The sequence below is a fragment of the Cetorhinus maximus genome, chromosome 18 (assembly GCF_964194155.1).
Source record: "Cetorhinus maximus chromosome 18, sCetMax3.hap1.1, whole genome shotgun sequence".
Lineage (NCBI taxonomy): Eukaryota > Metazoa > Chordata > Chondrichthyes > Lamniformes > Cetorhinidae > Cetorhinus > Cetorhinus maximus.
The window spans coordinates 61,582,591-61,610,192 of NC_135896.1; the positions used below are offsets into that span (position 1 = coordinate 61,582,591).

The 27,602-nt window shown below is 44.1% G+C and overlaps 1 protein-coding gene across 3 annotated transcripts in view; it reads right to left on the reverse strand.

Moving 5' to 3' along the window:
- Window positions 1-27,602, reverse strand: part of mbip (MAP3K12 binding inhibitory protein 1) — a 53,604-nt gene that overhangs the window by 16,517 nt on the left and 9,485 nt on the right. For 2 of the 3 annotated variants that reach the window (XM_078562772.1, XM_078562773.1), the window contains exons 2-6: window positions 20,517-20,639; window positions 18,935-19,195; window positions 18,728-18,824; window positions 18,379-18,444; window positions 14,980-15,132 (exon numbers count right to left, since the gene is read on the reverse strand). In XM_078562772.1, coding sequence (XP_078418898.1) covers window positions 14,980-15,132; window positions 18,379-18,444; window positions 18,728-18,824; window positions 18,935-19,195; window positions 20,517-20,639 — 700 coding nt within the window. Of the gene's footprint in view, window positions 1-14,979; window positions 15,133-18,378; window positions 18,445-18,727; window positions 18,825-18,934; window positions 19,196-20,516; window positions 20,640-24,580; window positions 24,700-27,602 lie in introns of those variants that run through there. The other variant, XM_078562774.1, reaches the window with a different exon arrangement.

Sequence of the window (27,602 nt, forward strand, 5' to 3'; positions counted from 1 at the left end):
CTGGAGTTACGTGTAGACCAAACCAGGTAAAGACGACAGATGTCCTTTCCTAAAGGACATTAGTGAACCAGATGGGTTTTTACAACAATCAACAATGGTTCCACGGTCATCATCAGCCATTTAATTCCAGATTTTTATTGAATTCAAATTCCACCATCTGCCGTGGCGGGATTCAAACCCAGGTCCCCAGAGCATTACCCCGGGACTCTGGATTTGTCCCTGTGGCAGTCCCTGTCATCATATACCATGCCAAAACACTGCTGTAATCTTCTTCACTGGGCCTTGAATTGTCAAAACAGCCCCAGATACTTTGCGAGTTGGAAAAATGGGCATCCATACTGGAGGATGTGGAACTAAGTGGCAGGGTTTAATTCCCACCCCTCCGCCACCCCATCTCACGGTGGTGAGCTTGGAGGCGGGAGGACCGTTTGATCAGGTGGGAGGATGCAGGTTGACGACCCTGCCGCCTCCTGTGATTAAGTCTGGGGCGGGAAGGCTCAAGGACAAGCTTCCTGCCTGAACACCAACTGAGGCCCCTAATTAGGCAATTAATGCTCACTTAAGGGTCTCATCCTGCTGCCGTTGGTATTCAACCAACAGGGGGGTGGGGGAGTGGCCATGTAGGGGGCCAACAAGTAAACGCAGTGACTGATTGAGGGATCTTACATCAGGAAGGGGTGGGTCTGCTGAGAACCAACCTCTGCCCTTTCCTCCAACCCCCTCCCCACTACCCTTTAGTCTGACCACCTCCCTGCAACTGGTGAAGCCCACATGTATTACCAGCAGCAATCACCCCTCCTGTGGTAATGAAGAGCCTCTGATTGGCTAGCAGCTCTCAGGGGCAAAATTTCTATCCTATTGGGTAAAGTCCTGGAATTAATGATCTCCATGGAGCAAGGAGCCCCGGCAGCTGGGTTCCCGCTGCTATTTAGGGTCTTGATTCCCTCAGGGCTCCTGGGGTTCAGGTCGTTGAGGCTGCCATCAGTTTTGGTGGAGGACATTGGGGCCCCCCACCGCTGCCCTCAATAAATTCCACCCTAGGTCTAGCCCTGCACAGGAACCACACAGAACAATATTGGTATAGAACAGGCTTCATGATGGTACACCGTGCTCAAACTTTCTTTAAACCTGTCACATCGTTTAACTTTTTCCAGTATTGATGAAAGATCATCAATCTGAAAAGTTAACTGTTTCTCTCTCCATAAATGCTGCCAGACCTGCTGAGTTTTTCCAGCATTTTCTGTTCTTATTTCAGATTTCCAGCATCTGTAACAGTTTGCTTTGCAGCAAAATGGGAGGATTTTATCCAAGTGTCAGTCATGGAAAAGTCAGATGTCCTGTTTAAAATCAACATTTCATCCATATACTCAACTAAAATCGCCCTGCCATATTTAAAAATCTACAGCCACAGTATTAAGGAAGCCACAAAAGATGCAGCCGAATAGCCGAACCATCCAACTGAACAAGATTCCTTGGTTTCAGGTGCCAACAGCACTATTCTGCTACATTAAAAGAGTCTGAAGACATTCCTTGACCATGGGTTGAGGCTTATTACTGAATAACTCATGGGAAGTCTTCAGGCTTACATACTTTATGACGAAAAAAAAATCTAACAAACCGAAGTTACTGAACAAGTCCCAATGTCTAATGTGGCAGAAATCATGAACTGCCACAGCCTTAGTACTGAAAAATAATCAATCAAATGAAAAGAATGGTAAGAAAATATTGGTTTTCAATGCTTACCCTACCAATTAGAAGGTGAAAGCATCTGCAGCATCTTTTGCAAAACACTAACCACTGGGGAAGGCAGAAGGGCAAAAAAAAGACTTTAGCTGGTTTCAAGAGAAACTTGGCAATTCCCACCCAACAGAGAACCAAACAGGCTCTAAGAGACTTTGGTTATCTATCACAAATCATGCTGAAACTAATGCACTATTTTAAAATTAGGGGTCGCCCTTTTAGGACAAGGATGAGGAGAAATTTTTTTCTCTGAGGGTTGAGAGACTTTGAAACACCCTGCCTCAGAAGGTAGTGGAGGCAGGGTCATTGAGTATTTTTAAGGCAGAGGTAGATAGATTCTTGTTAAGCAAGGGAATCAAAGGTTATCGAGGGTAGATTGGAATGTGGAAATTGAAATGCAAACAGATCAGCCATGATCTTATTGAATGGCGGAGCAGGCTCGAGGGGCCGAATGACCTACTTCTGCTCCTATTTCATATGTACACTTACCCTATTCATCCTGATTTTCTTAGAAATATACAATTATTTGTGAAGAGAAATGACCAGCTCCCTCCAATTCGGTGGCCCCAAAGGTCACTGACGTCTTATCCCAGTGTTTCGCTACACTCAATATTAGCCCATCACCCTCAGAATTCTACTTTCCCTACTCCCAATCTCTGTTAAGGAAGATTGCATGGCTGGGCCCAATTTGTGTCAACATAGATGGCTTTCAGCAGTAACAGGCCTTGAGTTCAAAGTCAGGGCAATGGGTTTGGTTCAAGTTGGTACTAGCATAATGACTTATGAAATTCTTATGATGATTAACCCAGTGGCTTCCTTTGAGATAAAGAACACAGCATCACAGTGCTCAGCGCAACAACAATGATCAGCCTTCCAGGTATTACAGAAGATGCTGGATAGCAATAGCTAAGAATGTTGGTGATGCCGGAGAATGAAGTTATGTTTGACAGAAGACTTGGGCAGAGTCAGCAGCCTCAAATGTGAGTGCACGTTTTAAGGCAGAGATTGAAAGATGGGTAAAGGGCCTAATGGGTGGGGTTGATGCTATCAATGGTGGGTTCCTGAGGTTCGAAATGAGGGTGTGTGGTGGTGTACGGAACAGTCATTGTCAAAGGGAGAAGTTGTGCTCAGTACAGAGGGAAGTCCAGAGTCAGGGTCGAGTATCAGAAGGTCTCATTGGGTGGGTCACGGGAGCGAACAAAAGCATCGATGAGGATAACTGGAGGATTCAGGGTCAGAGTGGGCATTAGGATGGTCACCAGTGTAAGCACAAGGGGGAAAAATGGCACTAAGATAAAAGCAAAAAACTGTGGATGCTGGAAATCCAAAACAAAAATAAAAATACCTGGAAAAACTCAGCAGGTCTGGCAGCATCTGCGGAGGGGAACACAGTTAACATTTCGAGTCCGTATGACTCTTCAACAGAAGAAAGATGGCATATGTATATGGTAATAGGGTCCAGGGTAACAGGGGAGGTTCAAGAGTAACAAAGGGGAGAGAAAAGGTTAAGTTAATTTATTCTTTCATGGGTTGTGAGCGTTGCTGGCAAGGCCAGCATTTGTTGTTCATCCCCAAATGCCCTTGAACTGAGGGGTGTACAAGGCCATTTCAGAGGGCAGTTAAGAATCAACTACATTGCTGTGGATCTGGAATCATATGTAGGCCAGACCAATTAAGGATGGCAGATTTCCTTCCCTAAAGGACATCAGTGAACCAGATGGGTTTTTATGAAACTATCAATTGTTGTAGTCACAATTACTGAGACTAGTTTTCAATTCCAGATTTATTAATTGAATTTAAATTCCACCAGCTGCATTGATGGGATTTGAAACCGTGTTCCCATAGCATTCGCCTGGACCTCTGGATTACTAGTCTTATTAAATTGCCACTATACCACCATCTCCCCCAAGTTGGGGACAAGCAGGACGACGACAGGGTGGGGCGGTAGAAGGTACAGGATCAGGTTTCAAAATTCACACACATCATTATTTTAATGTCTCTTTTCAAGTACAGCTTTTCTGAATACATGACCGATTGAATTGGGAGGAGAACCGTTTTGGGTGGTGGAGTTAATGTTGTGCACAACTGGTCGATTAAAGGAACTCCCCCATAATTAGCTAAATGGATGAGAACCATGGACTAGCATGCTCTCACATGTATGACTACCCTCTTTACAAAGTGCAATTATTGTCATAACCATGGGTCTCAGTCATCTGATATTCCTGCAAGCTTGGGAGCAGGAGGACAGAATGTGAAGGGAGTGGGAGGCTCGTCTAGACGCAGACAGCCAGGGAAGGCATTGGTAAAAACAGGCACTGGCATGTCAACACATCCAGAGGGCAAGGACGAGAGGGGCAATGCCAGAGATGTCTGAGGATGTCCCGGGAAATGGTCGCCAAAATACGTCAGATTGTTCATCAAGATGTGTAGCCATGTGGATATGGCAGGAACCCAATGCCAGTGGTGCTCAAGGTTTCCAGGGTGTGTCAAGTGACTTATGTGGCACCTCACAGGCTGCCACACATTGGTGCATAAAGGAGGCAACCAGTATCCTGTTTAGTCACGCTCATGATTTTATCCACTTCACCACTGAAGACGACAGCCAGGCTGCAAGGTCAGCCGCAATCGCTGTCACCGCCCGGTTTCCTCGATTGCAAGGTGACATCGACTGTACTTGTGGCCATAAAAGCTCCCTGGGAACAGCCAGCTGCATTCGTAAATTGTGAAGGGTTTCACTTCATGAACGTATAACTGATGGGCAACCACAGGTAAAAAACAATGCAGGTCTGTGCTCGTTTCTCAGGGAGCTGCCACAACGTATACATCTTGCACGGCTCCCAGAGCTTTTTTGACGCCCCAGTCCAGATTGATGGATGGATCCTCACTGACAAGGGCTATCCCCTCCATGCATGGCTGATGATAACCCATCTGGTTCACTAATGTCCTTTATGGAAGGAAATCTGCCATCCTTACCTGGTCTGCACTACATGTGACTCCAGACCCACAGCAATGTGGTTGGCTCTCAAATGCCCTCTGAACAAGGGCAATTAGGGATCCGCAATAAATACTGGCCTAGCCCGTGGCACCCACATCCCACGAACGAATAAAAAATTATGCCAGTGAGGCATCCTCAGAGCAAGACAAAGGAGCGCTACAATCAAGCTCATATGTCCATACCCATCATAAAGCACACCACTGGACTTCTTAAAGTGCACTTCTGCCGCCTTGACCAGTCTGGTGGGACTGCAATATGCACTCCAGAGGATGTTATGAATAGCAGTAGTCTGCTGCGCACTGCACAACCTGGCGCTGCAACATGGACAGATATTGCAAGGGGAAGAGCATGAGGAACATCAGCCCTCCTCAGATGACGAGGATTTGTTGGAGCCTGAGGAGGCCATAAATCCAAATAAGCCTTTCATGGATGCCAGGATGTGCAAGAGACAATCTGATCTAGACAAGGTTCACACAATAATGCATCTGCATAATCATCGCTCCATCGCCAGACCTCCAGCACCTTCCTGGGGTGCAGACCTAGTCCTGCCATCCTCCCTTGCCGAGTTAACTCTAATGCTGTGTCCTCTAACACCAAGAATGGAACGGGAAGCGGAGCCTTGTCACATTCACTTGCTGAAGAGTGCTGGACCACATGGACTCAAGGACCACCATCTTAGGGGCACATGGACATCCATATAACAGCCTGCCTTGCCCAATCTTTCTGATCCAGATCCATCTTTGAAGTGTTTTGAATGCAACTGCACCCGTCTCATTTATACTTGCTGAGAGTGAACTAGGCCAACATCCTCAAGAGTGCATAGATGGAGTCCAGCTGTGCCTGCTTTTTAAGCCATGATCCACTGAATGATCATCACAGAAGTGCCAATTCACATAAACATTCATTAAAGAATGCACAAAAATGCAACACAGACATTGGATTAATGTCCGTACCCCTGTCTCCTCTCTAGCCATCACACTGAGAAACATGGGGTGGGCTATGACTGTTACATCTGATACTATGACAGGCTCCAACAAGTCTCAATAGTACAAACGATTACAGGAAACCAATTATATTCTGCGCATTTTAACAAGTGAAACAGACATGAAAAATCACCTGTGCCATGTTAGTGCTCATAGGATTTTCTTTTCCGACCACTGCATCTAGGTGCAACCCTGACATCAGCGGTTGAGGTGGCGGCAGTGTGCTCAGTGTCATGCCCTGTTGCCTTGGATGAGCGCCCTCTGGAGGCATGGGACCTTCAGGGCTCCTGCTGACTGGCGGTCTCCTGCACTGATGCAGGGGCACCCCCCTTGGCCTCACCTGCTGGAGCCGTTGGGTCAATGGTGGAGGGAATGAGGAGATGCAGCAAACCCAGGGGTGTCCTGAGACAAAGACCCAGGGACAGCTGGCGAGCGCTGCTCCTCCATCTGCATATGTGAATGCATCTCCTTGTCTCCGAGGGAGGCCAGGGGCCTCATCCCCCTCTTGCCTAACCACTGCTGCACTGAGCCCATGGCTAGAGTGATGGAATGCAAGTCAGAGCACATGTGGATCAAATGCTTGACTTGGTTCTCCATGACAGTCGCCAGCCTCGCTATGGATGAAACCATGCACTCAAATGCCTGAGACATGGCAGAACTCATGGTGTGCATGGACTTCCCCAATTACCATGCAATGCTGTGCATAATCCCTGGCATCTCCGTCATATTTTCCCCAAGCCCCTGCTGCATGTCCAGCAGGCTTCTTGTGGCCGCGACCAAAGGCCAGTCATCAGTGTGGAGCTCAGCAGGGGCCTGATCCCCAGCAATCCTTCAATCGTCTGGGGATTTGGTGTCACATCCTCCCTCAGCTGCTGGGATGCCTCTGCGGTGTGCTCACCAGATTATGCTCCTGAATCTACAGGTGACCCCTCCATGGACCATGTGGGTGTAACTGTGCTGGCGGAAGTGGATGATAAAGCAGGTGATGGTGCATCCTCTGGGGCACTGGCTTATTTATCCCCAGAGGCTCAGCCTTTGGCTGGAGTCTTGGGCTCCTCCTGTGGCCGCAGCCCGGTCCTTGAATGATGATGACCTGTTGTGGAGAACAAAAAGAATCATATTAAGAATCATCACAGTTTGAGCGTTTCACATTTCATCACATTCATCCTGTGTTCCCATATATCACCACCAGGATGGTTGCCTCCTCTTCCTTACTCCTACCCAGTCTAGTCTTGCCATCTGCCACCGATCGCACTCCCTCCTCGCCAGCAATCTCCATCGCTGCCGCCTAAGATGCTGAAAGGTCAGGAACTCCTCTTCCTGTGTATCTGCTCTCCCTGGCTCTGTGGGTCTGTTTGTCCTGCATGACAAAGTACAGAGTTAGTGACATATCAAATGACACCTAAACCCCTTGTCTGCATGCATCTCCATCAAACATTTGGTCCTGTCAATCACATGTTGCATCCAAGCGCACATAAAAGGCAAACTTCCAAATGCATTGACCACAATTGCTACATGGCATTAAGGCGGATCACACATTCATGCTTCTGGCATAGCTTCCTACTTGCACATATACATTACTAATAACTACGCGAGAGATTCTTGTTGAAGACGTGATATCAGCACTTACCCTTGCGGATCGGAGCAGGATGTTGACCCATTTCCTGCATTGGACCCAAGTTTGGCACATGACCCCATGGTTGCTCATCTCCTCTGCCCAGACTGCCTTGGTATGGCGGGAGGGCCATCGTTAGGAAAGAGCATCTCCCACCTTCCCCAGAGAGCCTGGAGGAGAGCGTGCAGGGAGGCATTGCTGAACTGTGGGGCTGGTCTGCTTCAGTCGTTAGGTATTTCTTCAAGTAATGTGGCACTCTCAATCAGCGCAGCACCCTGGCGGTGATGCCCAGCCTCTCTGTTTAAGCAGAAAGCTCTTTAGTAGGCCGCACATAGATGTAGCGTCATCAGCTGATGGCGGGTTTCACCAATAAAAAGCTTCCCACGCAGATAATTCGCATGTGTTTTCCATACATACCACTGGCACTTAGAATTTTAATTATAATTGCATGGGACAGTGCAAAAAGAGAGAAATTGAAAGTGGTGCACAGTTCCGGTTACAACGTTGGGAATGAAATGCCCATATCCCCAATTTATCAATACAGGAAATTTTATCTTTAAGTTGTGTTAATCTTTGTCTAATAAGTTTGAATGCTCAACTAAAACATAAATTTTGTGCTAGTACAGTCACAATGCATACAAGACATTGGGCAGAATCTTGCACTTGGTGGGCGGGCGATCCCCACCGGCTCGGCGGCGGGTGGACAGCCGACCCCCGCCACCGAAACGGGGGCCACCGCCATTCTGAGTGGGCGGGCCAATTAAGGCTCGCCCAGCGGCTTGCCCGACAAGAAGCGCTATGCGCTTCCTGTTCCGAGGGGGAAGGATTCCCCAGCTGTCAAAATTCACTTTTTCGCACACGCACGCGAAAGAGCGCACTGCTCCCTGAGACCAAGTGGTATCTCAGGGAGATTGCTGACAGGTAAAAGAACACAAAAAATAGAAAAATATTAAAATTAACATTTCCCCCTCATGTGACAATGTCACAGGAGATGGGACATGTTAATAAGAAACACACTAACTTTGTGACACTTTTTAAAAATGGACATGAAACCTCATCCCACCAGTGGTTTCCAATATCTGGATCAGTGGGATCTCTTCCAGAGCAGGTGGGACCTGTACAAGAAGGACGGGTTGCATCTAAACTGGAGGGGCACCAATATCCTGGCTGCGAGGTTTGCTAGTGTCACTCGGGAGGGTTTAAACTAGTATGGCAGGGGAGTGGGAACCAGAGCAATAGGTCAGCAGGTGAAATAAATGACTGGGAACGAGTGAATATGGCCAGTAGGACTAAGAGGAAGGGCAGGCAGGGAGAACACAGTGGGACTGGGGGTCCGAAATGCATTTGTTTCAATGCGAGAAGTATAACAGGCAAGGCAGATGAGCTTAGAGCTTGGATTAGTACTTGGGACTATGATGTTATTGCTATTACAGAGACTTGGTTGAAGGATGGACAGGATTGGCAGATAAACGTTCCAGGATTTAGATGTTTCAGGCAGGATAGAGAGGTATGTAGAAGAGGTGGGGGAGTTGCACTGCTGGTTAAGGGGAATATCACAGCTGTACGACAGGAGGACACCTCGGTGGGCTCATACAGCGAGGCAATATGGGTAGAGCTCCGGAATAGGAAGGGTGCAGTCACAATGTTGGGGGTTTACTATAGGCCTCCCAACTGCCGGCAGGAGATTGAGGAACAGTTATGTAGGCTGATTTTGGAAAGATGTAAAAGGGTTGTTGTGGTGGGTGATTTTAACTTTCCCTATATTGACTGGGAATCACTTAGTGCTAGGGGTTTGGATGGTGCAGAATTTGTAAGGTGCATCCAGGAGGGCTTCCTGAGACAATATGTAGATAGTCCAACTAGGGAAGGGGCAATACTGGACCTGGTATTAGGGAATGAACCCAGCCAGGTGGTCGAAGTTTCAGTAGGGGAGCATTTCGGGAAAAGTGACCATAATTCAGTAAGTTTCAAGGTACTGGTGGATAAGGATAACAAGAGTCCTCGGGTTAAGGTGCTTAATTGGGGGAAGGCTAATTATAACAATATTAGGCAGGAACTGAGGAATCTAGACTGGAGGCGGATGTTTGAGAGCAAATTAACAACTGACACGTGGGGGGCTTTCAAACGTCAGTTCATAAGAATTCAGGACCGGCATGTTCCTGCTAGGATGAAGGATAAGCATGGCAAGTTTCAGGAACCTTGGATAACGAAGGATATTGTGAGATTAGTCAAAAAGAAAAGGGAAGCATTCGTGAGGGCTAGAAGGCTGGGAACAGATGAAGCCCATGGAGAATATAAAGAAAGTAGGAAGAAACTTAAGCAAGGAATCAGGAGGGCTAAAAGGGGTCATGAAAAGTCACTAGCAACCAGGATTAAGGAAAATCCCAAGGCCTTTTATACATATGTAAAAAGCAAGAGGGTAGCCAGGGAAAGGGTAGGCCGACTCAGGGACAGAGGTGGGAATGTGTGTGTGGAGCCAGAAGAAATGGGAGAGATACTAAATGAATACTTCTCATCAGTATTCACCAGAGAAGGGACAATGAGAAAGGGGACGGGAAATACAGGACTGAAGATGTTGTATCTGAATGCATGCAGTATACGAAATAAGGTAAATGAGCTTGTGGCGCAGATTGAAATTGGCAGGTATGATGTGGTGGGCATCGCGGAGACATGGCTGCAAAGGGATCAGGACTGGGAGCTAAATATCCAAGGATATACATCCTATCGAAAAGATAGGCAGGTTGGCAGAGGGGGAGGGGTTGCTTTGTTAGTAAGAAATGAAATTAAATCGATAGCAAGAAATGATGTAGGGTCAGATGATGTAGAATCTGTGTGGGTAGAGTTGAGGAACAACAAAGGTAAAAAAACCATAATGGGAGTTATGTACAGGCCTCCGGACAGTAGTCAGGATGTGGGGCACAAGATACACCAGGAGATAGAAAAGGCGTGTAAGAAAGGCAAGGTTACAGTGATCGTGGGGGATTTCAATATGCAGGTAGACTGGGAAAATCAGGTTGGTAGTGGATCCTAAGAAAAGGAATTTGTGGAATGTCTACGAGATGGCTTTTTGGAGCAGCTTGTGGTGGAGCCCACTAGAGAACAGGCAATTCTAGATTTAGTGATGTGTAATGAGGCAGATTTGATAAGGGAGCTTAAGGTGAAGGAACCCTAAGGTGACCATAATATGATAGAATATACCCTACAATTTGAGAGGAAAAAGCTGGAATCAGATGTAACGGTAATACAGTTGAATAAAGGCAACTACAAAAGGCATGAGGGAGGAGCTGGCCAGAATTGACTGGGAGATGAGCCTAGCAGGAAAGACAGTGGAACAGCAATGGCAGGAGTTTCTGGGAGTAATTTGGGTGACACAGCAAAAATTCATCCCTAGGAAGAAGAAGCATACTAAAGGGAGGACGAGGCAACCATGGCTGACAAGGGAAGTCAGGGACAGCATAAAAGCTAAAGAGAATGCATACAATACGGCGAAGAGCAGTGGGAAACCAGGGGATTGGGAAGCCTACAAAGACCAACAGAGGACAACTAAAAAAGAAATAAGGAGGGAGAAAATTAAATATGAGGGTAAACTAGCCAGTAATATAAAAGAAGATTGCAAGAGTTTTTTTAGATATATAAACGGTAAGAGAGGCAAAAGTGGACGTTGGGCCGCTGGAAAATGACGCTGGAGAAGTAGTAGTGGGGAACAAAGAAATGGCGGAGGAACTGAATGGGTACTTTGCGTCAGTCTTCACAGTGGAAGACACGAGTGACATCCCCAAAGTTCAAGAGAGTCGGGGAGCAGAGGTGAGTATGGTGGCCATTACCAAGGAAAAGGTGCTAGGAAAACTGGAAGGTCTGAAGGTGGATAAAGCACCTGGACCAGATGGATTACGCCCCAGAGTTCTGAAGGAGATAGCTGAAGAGATAGTTGAGGCGTTAGTGGTGATCTTTCAGGAATCACTGGAGTCAGGGAGGGTCCCAGAGGACTGGAAAATCGCTAATGTAACCCCCCTGGTTAAGAAGGGAGTGAGGCAAAAGACAGGAAATTACAGGCCGATTAGCCTGACCTCGGTTGTTGATAAGATTTTAGAGTCCATTATTAAGGATGAGATTTCAGAATACTTGGAAGTGCATGGTAAAATCAGGCAAAGTCAGCATGGTTTCATCAAGGGGAGGTCATGCCTGACAAATCTGTTAGAATTCTTTGAGGAGGTAACGAGTAGGTTAGACAAAGTAGAGCCAATGGATGTTATCTACTTGGACTTCCAGAAGGCCTTTGACAAGATGCCGCACAGGAGGTTGCTCAGTAAGATAAGAGCCCATGGTGTTAGAGGCAAGGTACTATCATGGATAGAAGATTGGCTGTCTGGCAGGAGGCAGAGAGTGGGGATAAGGGGGTCCTTCTCAGGATGGCAGCCGGTGACTAGTGGAGTTCCGCAGGGGTCAGTGTTGGGACCACAACTTTTCACTTTATACATTAATGATCTAGATGAAGGAACTGAGGGCATCCTGGCTAAGTTTGCAGATGATACAAAGATAGGTGGAGGGACAGGTAGTATTGAGGAGGCGGGGAGACTGCAGAAGGATTTGGACAGGTTAGGAGAATGGGCAAAGAAGTGGCAGATGGAATACAACGTGGGGAAGTGTGAGGTCATGCACTTTGGTAGGAAGAATAGAGGCATGGACTATTTTCTAAATGGGGAGAGAATTCAGAAATCTGGAGTGCAAAGGGACTTGGGAGTCCTAGTCCAGGATTCTCTTAAGGTTAACTTGCAGGTTGAGTCGGTAGCTAGGAAGGCAAATGTAATGTTGGCATTTATTTCGAGAGGACTAGAATATAAAAGCAAGGATGTGCTGCTGAGGATTTATAAGGCTCTGGTCAGACCACATTTAGAATATTGAGAGCAATTTTGGGCCCTGTATCTCAGAAAGGATGTTCTGGCCCTGGAGAGGGTCCACAGGAGGTTCACGAGAACGATCCCAGGAATGAAAGGCTTAACATATGAGGAACGTCTGAGGACTCTGGGTCTATACTTGATGGAGTTTAGAAGGATGAGGGGGGGATCTGATTGAAACTTACAGAATACTGAAAGGCCTGGATAGAGTGGACGTGGGGAAGATGTTTCCATTAGTAGGAGAGACAAGGACCCGAGGGCACAGCCTCAGAGTACAGGGAAGACCTTTTAGAACAGAGATGAGGAGAAACTTCTTTAGCCAGAGAGTGGTGAATCTATGGAATTCATTTGCACAGAAGGCTGTGGAGGCCAGGTCATTGAGTGTATTTAAGACCGAGATAGATAGGTTCTTGATTGGTAAGGGGATCAAAGGTTACGGGGAGAAGGCGGGAGAATGGGGTTGAGAAACTTATCAGCCATGATTGAATGGCGGAGCAGACTCGATGGGCCGAATGGCCTAATTTCTGCTCCTGTGTCTTATGGTCTTATGGACTTAGCGGTTGATTTGTCCAGGGGAGAGTGTGCAGATAGCCTGGATCATGTTGAGATCAAAAAAGAGGTGTTAGGCATCTTGAAGAATATTAAGGTGGATAAGTCCCCAGGGCCAGATGGGATCTACCCCAGAGTACTGAGGGAGGCAAGGGAGGAGATTGTTGGGGCCTTGACAGAAATATTTGTATCCTCACTGGCTATGGGTGAGGTCCCAGAGGACTGGAGAATGGCCAGTGTTGTTCCATTGTTTAAGAAGGGTAGCAGGGATAATCCAGGAAATTACAGGCCGGTGAACCTTATGTAGTGGTAGGGAAATTATTGGAGAAGATTCTTCATGATAGGATTTACTACCACTTGGAAGCAAATGGGCGTATTAGTGAGAGGCAGCATGGTTTTGTGAAGGGGAGGTCGTGTCTCACTAACTTGATCGAGTTTTTCGAGGAAGTGACAAAGATGATCGACGATGGAAGGGCAGTGGATTTTATATACATGGATTTCAGTAAGGCCTTTGACAAGGTCCCTCATGGCAGACTGGTACAGAAGGTAAAGTCGCACAAGATCAGAGGTGAGCTGGCAAGATGGATACAGAATTGGCTTGGTCATCGAAGACAGATGGTAGCAGTGGAAGGGTGTTTTTCTGAATGGAGAGCTGTGACTAGTGGAGTTCCGCAGGGATCAGTGCTGGGACCTTTGCTGTTTGTAGTATACATAAATGATTTGGAGGAAAATGTAACTGGGCTAATTAGTAAGTTTGCAGACGACACTAAGGTTGGAGGAGTTGCAGATAGTGAAGAGGATTGTCAAAGGATACAACGGGATATAGATCGGTTGGAGACTTGGGCGGAGAAATGGCAGATGGAGTTTAATCCAGACAAATGCGAGGTAATGCATTTTGGAAGGTCTAATACAGGCAGGAATTATATAGTAAATGGCAGAACCCTTAAGTGCATCAACGGGCAGAGGGATCTGGGTGTACAGGTCCACAGGTCACTGAAAGTGGCAACGCAGGTGGATAAGGTAGGTAGGAAGGCATATGGCATGCTTGCCTTCATTGGCAGGGGTATTGAGTATAAAAGCTGGGAAGTCATGCTGCAGCTGTATAGAAACTTGGTTGGCCGCACTTGGAATATTGCGTGCAATTCTGGTCGCCACATTACCAGAAGGATATGGAGGTGTTGGAGAGGGTGCAGAGGAGGTTTACCAGGATGCTGCCTGGTCTGGAGGTTATTAGCTATGAGGAGAGGTTGGAGAAACTCGGATTGTTCTCACTAGAGCGACGGAGATTGAGGGGCGACGTGATAGAAGTTTACAAAATTATGAGTGGCATGGACAGAGCAGATAGTCAGAAGCTTTTTCCCAAGGTGGAAGAGTCAATTACTAGGGGACATAGATTTAAGGTGAGAGGAGAAAACTATAGAGGAGATGTGCGGGGCAAGTTTTTTACACAGAGGGTTGTGAGTGTCTGGAATTCGCTGCCAGAGGTGGTGGTGGAAGCAGGTACGATAGTGATGTTTAAGAGGCAGCTTGACAAATACGTGAATAGGATGGGAATAGATGGATACGGACCCCAGAAGTGCAAAATGTTTTAGTTGACGGGCAATATGATCGGCGCAGGTTTGGAGGGCCAAAGGGTCTTAATTGGCCATTGTCCGCCCGCCTTCCTAAAAATTTAAAAGGGACCGGGATGACGACGGGGGTTCCTCCCGGCGTCATCCCGCATCATTTTCCCGTCAACGAGCGGGCCCCACCCCCAAATGCCAACGGGAAAAACCTGGCCAATGTTAAATTATTTCAAATAAAGAAGCTTCAATACATTGCAGGGTAGAGCTATTAGCAATCAACCATATTTAAAAAAAGCTAGAACAGATTCTCACACTAATCTAAAATTAGAGTTTATATGGCAGTGCTAAACTGACCAATCAAATACTGCCCTTCCAATTTATGCCACCGTATGAATTTAATTAGATTATTTTGCAATCATTTATTTGTATTCTTTGTTAAATAAACCTGATGAAAGATTTCTAAGTGAATTTTTTTTTTAATTGCTCCTTCACGGATGTGAGCATCACCGGCTTAGGCCAGCATATATTTCCCATCCCCAATTGCTCTCGAGAAGGTGGTGGTGATACGCCTTCTTGAACTGCTGCAATCCATGTGGTGTAGGTACACCCACAGTGCTGTTAGAAATGGAATCTATACCTGTTGGAAATTTCAAGTGGCTTTCCATATTTTGAAGCCTCTCTTCAACAGCAGGGTTACCACAATTTTGTGTCATAGTTTCAGGTTTCTGCAGAGATGCCCCTGTACCTTCAGTCCTTGTCTGAGGCCCATATGTATTCACAACTCTTGAAACTGCAATAAAAATGGTTTTGGAAAATATAAGTAAGGTATGCAGGATTTTTTTTTCTCTATTACCATAAAGGATGAGTTTCACAATGCAGCAAGTTCTTAAATAATCTGTCAGGAGCACTTCAAAATGCATTCAAAACTCAATAGTAATCATCCTCAAAATGCAATATTACATTATTTGTGAACTGATGTTCTTTCTCGGAATTGTCAGAAGAACAGCTATTGCTCATACTCAACTTATAGTCCTATAGGCCACAAAGAAAAATAATGCATAATTATTGGTTCAGCAGCATCCTAAAAGTTGTGATGAGGCTATTTAATTAAGTATCTGTAATGCAATTAGACCAAATGGGGTGCAACTTTAAAAGAAATGAGGGAGTTTAAGCTAAAAGGTCTGGTCAATTTTTTTTGGGAGATCTATTACTGGAAAGAGTTGTCTAATTTTGATATTCAAATGAAAATAAAATCACATGTTAATTTAACAATAAGTGGAGGAAATGCTAGACAGCAATTAAAAGGATGGCTCTGAATACACAGTCATCTATTGGTTAGGGTATGGGGCTAACAACCCAGAAATTGTGCATTAGAATTGCAACATGATAAGTTCTGAAATTGAAGTCAATACATTTGGTAAAAGTGTGGGCTAGCAACAAGCAAAAGGACCACAGAAGTTGTCAGGTTGCTGTACAAGCCCAACTAGTTCGCCGATGTTCTTCTGGGAAGAAAACCTGCCATCCTTACCCAGACTAGCTTACATGTGACTCCAGTTTCACAATGTAAATTTAACTCAGAATTCTCTGAAGTGGTCTAACAAGTCACTTGGTTACAAAGCAACTCCTACTGGCAACTACAGATGAGCAACAAATGCAGGCTTGCCAGCATTGCCCACATTTGAAGAGCAAATAATTTATAGAAGTGTATAAGTACTAACTCATATAGAGGATTTGAGAGGTCATGCCTCACAAATCAATCGGAATTCTTTGGGCAGGTAACAACATTAATTGGGATGGTTCTATGCATATTTAATTTACTTGGATTTTAAGAAAGAATTTGAAGACAGAAGTCAATAAGTGCAAGATCTTCCACGGAAGAAATTATGAGTTCTACAGAGGACTTTTCGGAGTTCTCCACAAACCGTATTATAGATAATGAACTTAAGAATTATTATTTTCTAATATTTGTCCGTATATGATGTATATGATGAAGTGACATTTACAAGGGAGGTTAACAACATTCAAAAAAATTAATCAATTAAGTGAGCTTAAGTCTAGAAGGTGGATCATGATATAGGTTTACAAGATAAAACAATGTTCTATGCAACGTGAACTGTACACAAGGAATCCTATTTTGCATTTATCCATAAACAGAAGTAGAAAAGCAAAGGCAAAAGTCGAAAGAAAGTATTTGCATGCACTACTGATCATTCACTTAAACTACCAGTCCATGTGAAGTTATTATCAGCTAACTCAACTATTTAGGTGCATCAGAAGGACGCCTGATAAGTTGATTCCATACAGATTGCTGAAATAGGATACATTTGAGGCATTGTTTGCAATTTAGACCATGCTGTCTTCAGAAGAAGATACAATTACTGGAGATATAGGCCCATAACTTCCGGTGGAGTGGCAATTGAGTTGGGTTGCCACTCCACTCAATTACTTAGCTTGAAATCCAGGCGCTCCTATCTTGCCCTACCTTCTGATTCAGGTTGGGGGAGATCTGTGTAGTGCAGCGCGCTCCTAGTGAGAGCAGCTCATTCGCAAGTAAGTAAAAAATGCCCTTCTTACGGCTGCCGTAAATCAGGTAAGTTCAAAGGTCCAGCCAAGTTTAAAAGTCTTTGAGAAGCCAGGGAAAAGGTAAGTGTATACGTTTGTGGCTAGAATTTGGTTGGGAAGGCAGGGAGTGAGGGGGGTGTTGCAAATTAGATGGGGCATGGAGGGGGGCTGTCAAGGGTGGTAGTAGTGGGGGAAGTCCCATGTGGGGTCAGAGTGGGTCAGTGCTATAATCACCTAGAAGCTAGAAGTGGTATTAATTCTTCTAACAGTTTATGGATACCTATTGCTGTAACACAGTCGGAACCATCCTAAGTTTGCAATTTAAGTTGCATTATTGGATGGTTGCCAATTCAGAGCAATTGCCCATCAGAAGTTTGAACCTCACGGGCAATTGCCTTGCAATTCTTACCTGAGAACTTCCAGGGGTGGTTCCCAGCGCAACTTTGGGATACCCCTAGATACACTGCCCTGGAGGAAGTTATGGCCCATAATTGTTCAAACGCTCAGGTTTCAAATTATGAATACAGACCCATTGGAAAAGGTTGAAACATAATGACTTAGTTTTCTTGGGTAATGCAAATACAAGCTAACTTGGATTTTTAAATGCTGCAGGTATATTGCAAGATTGTGGTGTTCCAGTTTGTGTCTTCCTCCTCCAGTTCTTGATTCAAATTTTATTTTAATGAATGTGACTCTGCAACACACTTTTCAAATATTCTCTAAAATGGGGTTCTTTTCTCTAGAAAAGGCTGAGGGTGAATTGATAGAGGTCTTTACGGATTATGAAAGGCTTTGATCGAGTAGACAACGAAGATGTTTTCAATAATAAGGTGGTCCAAAACTAAGGGCCATAAATATTATTTAATCATTAGTAAATCCAGCATGGAATTCAGGATAAACCTCTTTACTCATAGTTGAAACAAATCGATGCATTGAAAGAGAAGCTGCATAAACATGAGGGAAAAAGGAACAGCAGGTTACGCTGGTAGAGTTAGATGAAGATGGTGGGAGGAGACCCCTCTGGTGCATAAACACCAGCATGGGACAATTGGGGCGAATAGCCTGTCATTGTGCTACACATTCTATGCAAATATACTCAGAACTAACAAACAAGTGCCAAATTTGTATTTAATCAAATTGGTCTAGTCAACTTATGATTTCAAAGAGAGAAGTCAATAATGACAGCTGTACTCAAAATACAATAATTTCAAAGTTACAACAAAATCTACTATTTTTAAAGATAAGTCTAGGAGTGATGGGAAGACCTCAAAATTTCAGCTGCAGTGATCAGATATATACAGAGCTATTCACAAAGTCGAACAAACCCAAGCATATTTTTAAGCAAATATACAATATCATACCAAAAGTACATATCAACTTTCTTATGCTGATGGATGAACTAACATAAAATCTTCAGCTTCAATGAGTTATTGGAAAAAAATAAGTAGCACTATAGAATACAAAATTGGTGTACCTTTTATATGACTTTTGAAGCCTGGGTGCGGCGTGAAGACTGCGTCTGTTCTAGCACAGCTGTTTTCTGGTTAAACACAAACGTATTTGACCGAAATCAATCATAAAAAGTCAAAATGGCAAAAATACTTTTCAAAGTAGATGAAATAGATAGAAAAGTTGACTCAAAAACAAAATCTTCTAATTCAAATTATTAGGACCTACTGCATGGTAATGGAGCACCAAGCAAACAGATTAATCTTTCCACATAAATCTTATAAATTAGCATTTAACCCATAATGGCATTTTGGTCTCTATGTGTGTTTCAAAAAATGTAACACCAATGTAGGTTTCATCAATTGACAACTAACCTTGATTACAATTAATAACGTTGCAGAATTCGCGGATGTTGTTTTCATTGATCTCTGCCTGTTTTCTCTCCATGAATGCTAAAATTCTTCTTTCAATCTGAGAGACAAATAATGGGAAGCAATTTCACCTACTCGGGTTAAAATAAAACAAACGATCCCCACGTAATTATATTGATTAACTTCACAGAAAACATAATTAAATCTTACTTCATCTCTGTTTGCCTTTATCTGAACCAATTCTGTTTCAGTTTGGATATTTGGTTCATCTTGTCCTTCAGGCTTGTTTTGTGCATCATTTAGGAATACTTTTGTTTTTAGATTAATTGTTTTATTTGAAATTTGCTTATGGTCATCAGTCATTGTTGAATTTGAATAATTGTCAGGTTTTGAAGGCAGCATCGTCTCTCCTGTGTTTCTGGTCCCAGATATGTCATTTCTCATCAATAATTTTAACTTGTCTGAAACACACTAAAAATAAAATGTTACTAAACTATTTGAACGGAGCAGTTGTAATGTGATTAATGAAAATCAGTTACAGTTTAAAATTCAACTACTACATCAACCAAATTTAATTTTTTTTGTTCAGTTGGGATGCATTGACATGTCAGAATTTCATCACCACATAGAAGAGTCTCCAGAATAAGCTGCTGAGAAATACACTGAGTTCCTGTTGCCAATACGGACTGTACGCTTTCTTGCCCTGCAAGGACGCATCCAAATTATCTGACTTTAAGGTTTACGTGTAAGTGGCAGTGCCAAAGCTTAAGAATGCCAGGATATTGCTGCAGTTTAACTAGACAGCTTCACTGCTCAAATCACCAATGCACTTTCTACTGCTTCTATAGCCAGACCTCCCTACCCAAAGGGCATTGTTTTTTGCTGGATTATCTGTAGCAGTGTGTGAAGAATCCCAACCCTGGTAATGGGTTTTCTCCTCCGAGCCCCATTAGTGAGCCAGATTAGCTGTTTAAATCATTAACAATGCCCTGAAATAGTGCAGATCCAATTGGCTCAGGGTCAGGAATACCAAATCTATCAGAGGGTTGACATTGTTTCATGCTTCCATTGCCTGGTGTGTCATCTTGGAGTCACTGTAACTCTAAGAGACACTGCTCATCTCAACATTTCCCCAGAAGGCATTCATTAGGCAGCTGCCTTGAATGGCTTTGACCCTGTGCTAGGCAGATAAGCAGTTACCAAGAACTCCAGAGGCACAGCATGCTGAACTGCACAACTCAAAATAAAATGTTCAACTGGCACCATTTGCTATTGAACAGTCGAAGAATCAAAACTTTAGCAGCGCCTGCTTACCTCTGAATGACACCTGCGAGAAACTTTTGTTCCAAATCTCAGGCTTTCATTCAATGGATATCTGTGTTCAGGATAGTGAACAGATGAAAACAGAGCAGCCTGCAATGCATCACTGATGATTAATTATATAACGGCTGCTGCTGTCACTAGCCTTTGCTCCCAGCCTCAACCCAGGAAGGTCTCTGCACTCATCCTCAGATTTTACATTTTGCTTCTGCCTATCATTAATAAATACCACTCCATCTCTACTTCAGATGGGGCCATGTGTCCCATTCCATCATCAACAATTGCCCATGCTCTGGTCTGCATCGTACACTATACACGAAAAGAACATAATTCATTTATTTCCAGATATGTGGCAGTAATAAATTCCTTGAGCTTCATTATTGTGATTTAGTCATGTAATTTGCACTGCTCAGCTTAACTTAATCTAATTACATCCACAACAATTTTCTGAAAATAAAAATCTTTCACTTACCTGCAAATCAAGAATATGCCGTTGGAGCAAGCTACTAAGGTTTGCTGGGTTAAGGTGTGCTGGCAGACTCTGAAGTTTGCATAGGTCAATAGTAATGTTTAGAACATCATCTCCAACATTAAGCTTTAAGAAGAAAAAAAATCATAAAACATTAAAATCACTGATTTCCAACAGACTTATAAGTCATATAAATTGAGCTAGCCAATGAGAGCGGATTTAATTGGCATCAGCACATTGCTCTCACATCTTGAAATGATCAGTCATTCTACATTTCAATTTGCCAGCATTGATAGCACTGATAAATGCTGATGTTGCTACAATTGTCTGGAGTTAGTGTCAATGTATCAATAATTATATTGTCAAGGTCCAATAACTATCTTCTTGTTGACTGGAACTACATTGTATAACAATTACATTGTTAAGACAACTGCCTGTTAAAACAGGTGATGGGTATTGGCTCACCTATAAATGGGTAGAGCTGTAACACTCCAGGGTAGAAGGGACTGGGGGAGTCCGCTACGTGAAAAAGCTGGCTTGAGAGTAAATCAGCTTGAGGTAAAAGACTTGCTTTGGACACGTTCTTCCACGACAAGCACTTATTGTGATTAACATTAGAGTATTGTACTGTATTTCCAGATAGAACGCAATCATTATTTTTGCAACTCCCAACCTTAACAAATTGCTTTTACTGCAGCACTTCACAAAATTGCAATAATTTTCCCCCTGTTCAATTTCTCCAGAAAGAGAGATGGTGATATGGTGATGCTATTGGTACGGTGATTAATTGTTCATATGCACAATGCCTTTATTACAAGCACTCGCACTATGGAATATTACAAACACTAGGTTACATGTAAACATTAATATTTCTTTGTAAATAACTTACTTGTGACAGTATCAATGGTAAATTAGGCTCAAGTGGTATGCATGCTTGATGCAACACTTCAGTCCATTTTTAGATGTCATATTTGTATATTTTAAATATAATCCTTAATTTTGCACTGCTGGCAGCTTAAAGGCAATTGCAGAATCACATCATTAACTAATCCATTTGATACCTTTCATCACTCCATGCTGGGTGACAGTGCTATGGCAGTTGCTGTGATTGCACAACCATTTTGAACATTCTACAGTTGTGTACTGTTACCAAAGATAACAGAGTGATATGGCAGATGTACAAAGAGTTCCTGCTAACTTCAAGGCTTCTGCACAAACTATTTGCTCCCATGGATGCACTAGTAGGCATTCTCCTCAGTATACAGCATAACTTGTTGAATGAACAAAGGCTCTGCAGCACAGGACAAGCTTCTGGAAGAGGGTAGTGGGGTATGGTACAGAAGACAAGGGCGCTCAACAAAAAGCTACATTGCCAAGGGTGTTCAAGGAGGAATTCTCCAATTGGAACCTCAGTGAGGAACAGTGTGTGCAAAATCTGTGCTTCAGCAGGAATGTCTTCACTGAAATTTTCTACCTGCTCAGTCAAAACTACAACCTCAGAACAGGGCAAGGATGTCATTGCCAGTGGCTGCAAAGATGACTATGCTGATGAACTTTTATATATCTGGCTCCTCCCAGGCTGGAACTGAAGATATTTGTAACATCTTGCTGTTTCCCATTCACTCTGGCATAAAGGAGATCACTGATGCTCTCTATTCATTGATAACTACGACATTTCATTCTCTCTTGCCAGACGGAATCAATCAGAACAAGCATGTCGCTTTTCTCAGATTTATTAGGCTCCCTCAAAAGTGCAGGATGCCACTGACTGCAGACGTACCCCTTTGTAGGTGTTGCATACCAACTTCGCACCATTTTGCAAGCAAAAATGGATTCCACTCCCTCAATACCCAGTTGATGTGTGACCACATGCAGAGAATCATGCAAATCAATGCCTGGTACCCTGGCAGTAGTCATGATGCCTTCATTCTGCAGCAGCCCACTGGCATCTGCCACCACAGTAAACCAAAGGGTTACTGGCTACTGGCTGATGACTAACTAACCACATGGCTGATGACTTTGACGCACAACCCATATACAGAGGTGCAGCATGTATATAATGAACACTTTTGATGCCTAGCTCACTGTGGAGGATTTGGCAGAGCAGGTTCTTGATACGTTGCAGTGTGCTGTTTGCTGCACATCCTCGCAATCACGACAAGTTAGTCTTTGTCACCAGCTATATGGCGAGCAGCTCATGAGGAGGAAGAGGAACAAGAGGCAACATTAACAGCCCTTCATGGCCTAGCTATCCATGAAGCAATTTAACAGAGTGCAAACCCAGTAATGCAATCCCATTTCTCCAGTCACTAACAGTCCGTCTAACTTTACGCTCCCTCTGACACTGATCTCAGTGCTCACTTGTCCACAATGCTAAAATATAATCCACCATAAATTAAACTTTCCAAATCAAATTTATAAATCAAATTATTCCATATTGCATATGCATCTCAACTAATCCCCCTTGTGCATTTCCTTGGTACCTGTCTTCCATGTGCTTCAGCCTATCCTAGTGCTTCTACATAGTGCAACCCCAGCAACTGCAGTATAGCTGGTGGAAGGCTGCTGACTTTCAGTGGAGAAGAGCACAGGTGGCCTTGGAGGATGACCTCAATCGGTTCTTGGCCAGACTGCATCGTCTCATCAAGGGTGGCAGCTGGTTGGTTGACTGGGCAATAGCAAGGGCACTGGTGGAGTGACAGAGGTGGAAAGGTAAATGGTGTCTTCAGGCCTGTGTCGTGTTGGTCCCTCAGGACAATGTCTCAGTAATCCGAGTAAACTATTGGGGGACAGATTGCTGAACTGCTGGGAAACCTTGCAAATTATAATCTGCAGCCATGATGACAGCAAGCTAACCTTGCATTACAGCAAGCTGAAGTTCCACTGCACTCAAGACTTCTGGTGGTAGCAGCTTGTACTCCAATGGAAGCAGAGAAGCCAGCCAACAGATGCTGCATCATGGTTTGGTCCACAAGTGCAATGATAGTTAGCCACCATCTTCAGGCTACAAATGATGGCTTCAAGCCTTGACCCAAGTTGGTGCAGGTCTCCTCCATGCTCCTGGCAAACACAGAGTTTCTGGCAAGCTTCCCTATGTGCCAGACATTTCATAGTGCATAGCCATCAGCATTCTTGTGTACACTTCAACATCCTGAAGGTTATCATTGACCAAAAACTTAAATGGACCAGCCATATAAATACTGAGTCTATAACTAGAGATCAGACACTGGGAACTCTGTAGCAGGTAACTCACCTCCTGGCTCTCCAAAGCCCATCCACCATCTACATGGCACAAGTTAGGAGTGTGATGAGCTTAGCTCCCACAGCACTCAAGAAGCTCGATACCATCCAGGACAAAGCAGCTTGCTTGATCGCCATCCATCACCTTAAACATTCACTCCCTTCATCACTGGCACACAGCAGCAGCGTGTACCGTTTAAAACATACACTGCAGCAACTTGCCAAGCCGCCTTCAACAGCAGCTTCCAAACCCAGGACCTCTACCACATTGAAGGACAAGGGCAGCAGTTGCATGGAAACACCGTCATCTGCAAGCTCCCCTCCAAGTCACACACCATCCTGACCTGGAACTATATCACCATTCCTTCACTGTCACTGCAGCAAAATCCTGGAACTCCCTCCCTAACAGCACTGTGGGTGTACCTACACCACATGGAGCGATTAAAGAAGGCAGCTCACTGTCATCCTCTTGAGGACAATTAGGGATGGACAACAAATGGTGGCCTTACTAGCAATGCTCACATTCCATGGAAGAATAGAAAAAAATTATCATCTGCTTTTAGCCCTGCTTCTGGTCACATCCTCATTGTCAATTTTACTCTTGCAGCTCAAATATTAAGTTACAGTGCTGTGTCTTCATGCTGTCCCTGCACTTCCTGGCCAAGTTGTACTTCTTGGGTATCTGAAAGGGTAAGGTTGTAGTGGTGTAAAGAGGGTTGGGGGAGTAAGAAGTGCATGTTTCCAGTATTTGCAGCGTATAAGTTAGAAGAAATTATGGGACGAGGTGGGCACTTGCAGATGAGGAGAAGGATTAAGTACGAGCATACCATTAACTTCAATGATTTCAGCCATGCCGCAGGCCACAGTCTCAATCACAGGCAGCTAAATAATGGCCAGCAGCATTCCCTCCGTTGAAGTTAGGGTATGCTGACACTCCTGCCCCTCATGTGTGAGAAAAGAGAACATAAGAACATACAAAATAGGAGCCGAAGTCGGCCATTCGGCCCCTCCAGCCTACTCCACCATTCAATAAGATCCTGGCTGATCTGTTTGTGTTGAGTTCCACGTTCCCATCTACCCCTGATAACCTTTGATTCCCTTGCCTAACAAGAATCTATCTACCTCTGACTTAAAAATATTCAATGACTCCATCTCCACCGCCTTCTGAGACAGAGTATTCTGAAGTCGCACAACCCTCAGAAAAAATTTTTCCTCATCGCTGTCCTAGAAGGGCAACCCTTAAGTTTAAAACAGTGCCCCCTAGTTCTGGACTCACCCACAAGAGGAAACATCCTTTCCACGTCCAACTTGTCAAGGCCATTCAGAATCATATATACTTCAATCAATCACCTCACTCCTCTGAACTCTAATAGAAACAAGCCCAGTCTTTCCAACCTATCCCCATAAGACAATCCACCTACTCCAGGTATCAATCTAGTAAATCTCCTCTGAACCACCTCCAATGCATTTACATCCTTTCTTAAATAAGGAGACCAAAACTGCACACAATATTCGAGATGTGGTCTCACAAATGCCATGAATAACTGAAGCATAACATCCTTACTTTTATGTTCAATTCCTCTTGTAATAAAGGATACCGATAGCATTCCATTAGACTTCTTGATTACTTGTTATACCTGCATGCACAGTAACTTTTTCTGACTCATGCACAAGAACACCTAAATCCCTCCGCACTCTGGATTCTGCAGTCATTCTCCGTTTAAGTAATATGCTGCTTTTTTATTCTTCCTGCTAAAGCGAATAACTTCACATTTTCCCACAGGGGGTGTGCGGGGGCAGGGGCGCACGCGAGAGATATGGCAAGGGCAAAAGCAAGACAGAGGTGTTTAAGTGAGTGCCGTGCAATTTGCTTGGCTGATGTGGCTGTCATAGTTGAAAGCTGTCTAAGTTGAGAGATGTGGGTGTGAGGCTTGTGTTGCAAAAATCTAGTTCATAATTCATATGTTTTAGAATATAACTTTTAGTTTTAGGAATTCAAGTTTTCACTGTAGAAAGATGGGGGTATCTGACTAAGAAATAATAAGCAACTCTGAAGTAAATACAATTCAAACAAGCTTGGAATTACTTAGTTAAAATCCAACTTTTGTTTATCTTATAAGGTCATAGCGAAAGAAGTTGAACAATAAATGATCCACCCCTAAGCTTGTAATAGACTCAGAAGGTATGGAAAAATGGTTGTAAAATCCATTAGCAATATAAATTATTCACATGGATTACAGAATCAAAGAGTTTTTTTGAAGGTAAAACAATTCATTTGCATTTCTGTTTGAACCACCCCAGAGCCTGCCGCGTTGTTATAGAGATAGTGATTCAAGGTGGAGCTTGTTTGGGAACAGGTTTGGTCCTATGTAGGTCTGCCCAACATAGCTGCCCTGCTGCAGCTCACTCAGTGGAGAGGGCCAAAGGAAATGAATGTTAGTCAGGCCTGCATTTAACCAGAGAAAATAACATCTTTATCATTCACTGCGTACAATTCGGATAGGGGCTCAAGCTCAGTTTGGAATTCGTGAGGGGAAAAGCTTAAAATTTGCCAAGTTCAAAGCTGAAGGAAGAAATCTACAGTGATCTTCACAGGGTGTTGTAGCAGAAAACAGTCAACTTGAATAGTTACAGAAGAAAATTGAAGGATCGCTTAGCCAAAAGCTAATGAAAGGAAAAAACCAGGGGATTGGGAAGCCTACAAAGACCAACAGAGGACAACTAAAAAAGAAATAAGGAGGGAGAAGATTAAATATGAGGGTAAACAAGCCAGTAATATAAAAGAAGATTGCAAGAGCTTTTTTTAGATATATAAAGGGTAAGAGAGAGGCAAAAGTGGACATTGGGCCGCTGGAAAATGACGCTGGAGAAGTAGTAGAGGGGAACAAAGAAATGGCGGAGGAACTGAATAGGTACTTTGCGTCAGTCTTCACGGTGGAAGACACGAGTAACATCCCCAAAGTTCAAGAGAGTCGGGGGGCAGAGGAAAGTATGGTGGCCATTACCAAGGAGAAGGTGCTAGGAAAACTGAAAGGTCTGAAACCTGGACCAGATGGATTACATCCCAGAGTTCTGAAGGAGATAGCTGAAGAGATAGTTGAGGCGTTAGTGGTGATTTTTCAGGAATCACTCAAATCAGGAAGGGTCCCAGAGGACCGGAAAATCGCTAATATAACCTCCCTGGTTAAGAAGGGAGTGAGGCAAAAGACAGGAAATTACAGGCCGATTAGCCTGACCTCGGTCGTTGGTAAGATTTTAGAGTCCATTATTAAGGATGAAATTTCAGAATACTTGGGAGTGCATGGTAAAATAGGGCAAAGTCAGTATGGTTTCATCAAGGGGAGGTCATGCCTGACAAATCCGTTAGAATTCTTTGAGGTGATAATGAGTAGGTTAGACAAAGGAGAGCCAATGGATGTTATCTACTTGGACTTCCAGAAGGCCTTGGACAAGGTGCCACACAGCAGGCTGCTCAGTAAGATAAGAGCCCATGGTGTTAGAGGCAAGGTACTAGCATGGATAGAAGATTGGCTGTCTGGCAGGAGGCAGAGAGTGGGGATAAGGGGGTCCTTCTCAGGATTGTGGCCGGAGTTCCACAGGGGTCAGTGTTGGAACCACAACTTTTCACTTTATACATTAATGATCTAGATGAAGGAACTGAGGGCATCCTGGCTAAGTTTGCAGATGATACAAAGATAGGTGGAGGGACAGGTAGTATTGAGGAGGCGGGGAGACTGCAGAAGGATTTGGACAGGTTAGGAGAATGGGCAAAGAAGTGGCAGATGGAATACAACGTGAGGAAGTGTGAGGTCATGCACTTTGGTAGGAAGAATAGAGGCATAGACTATT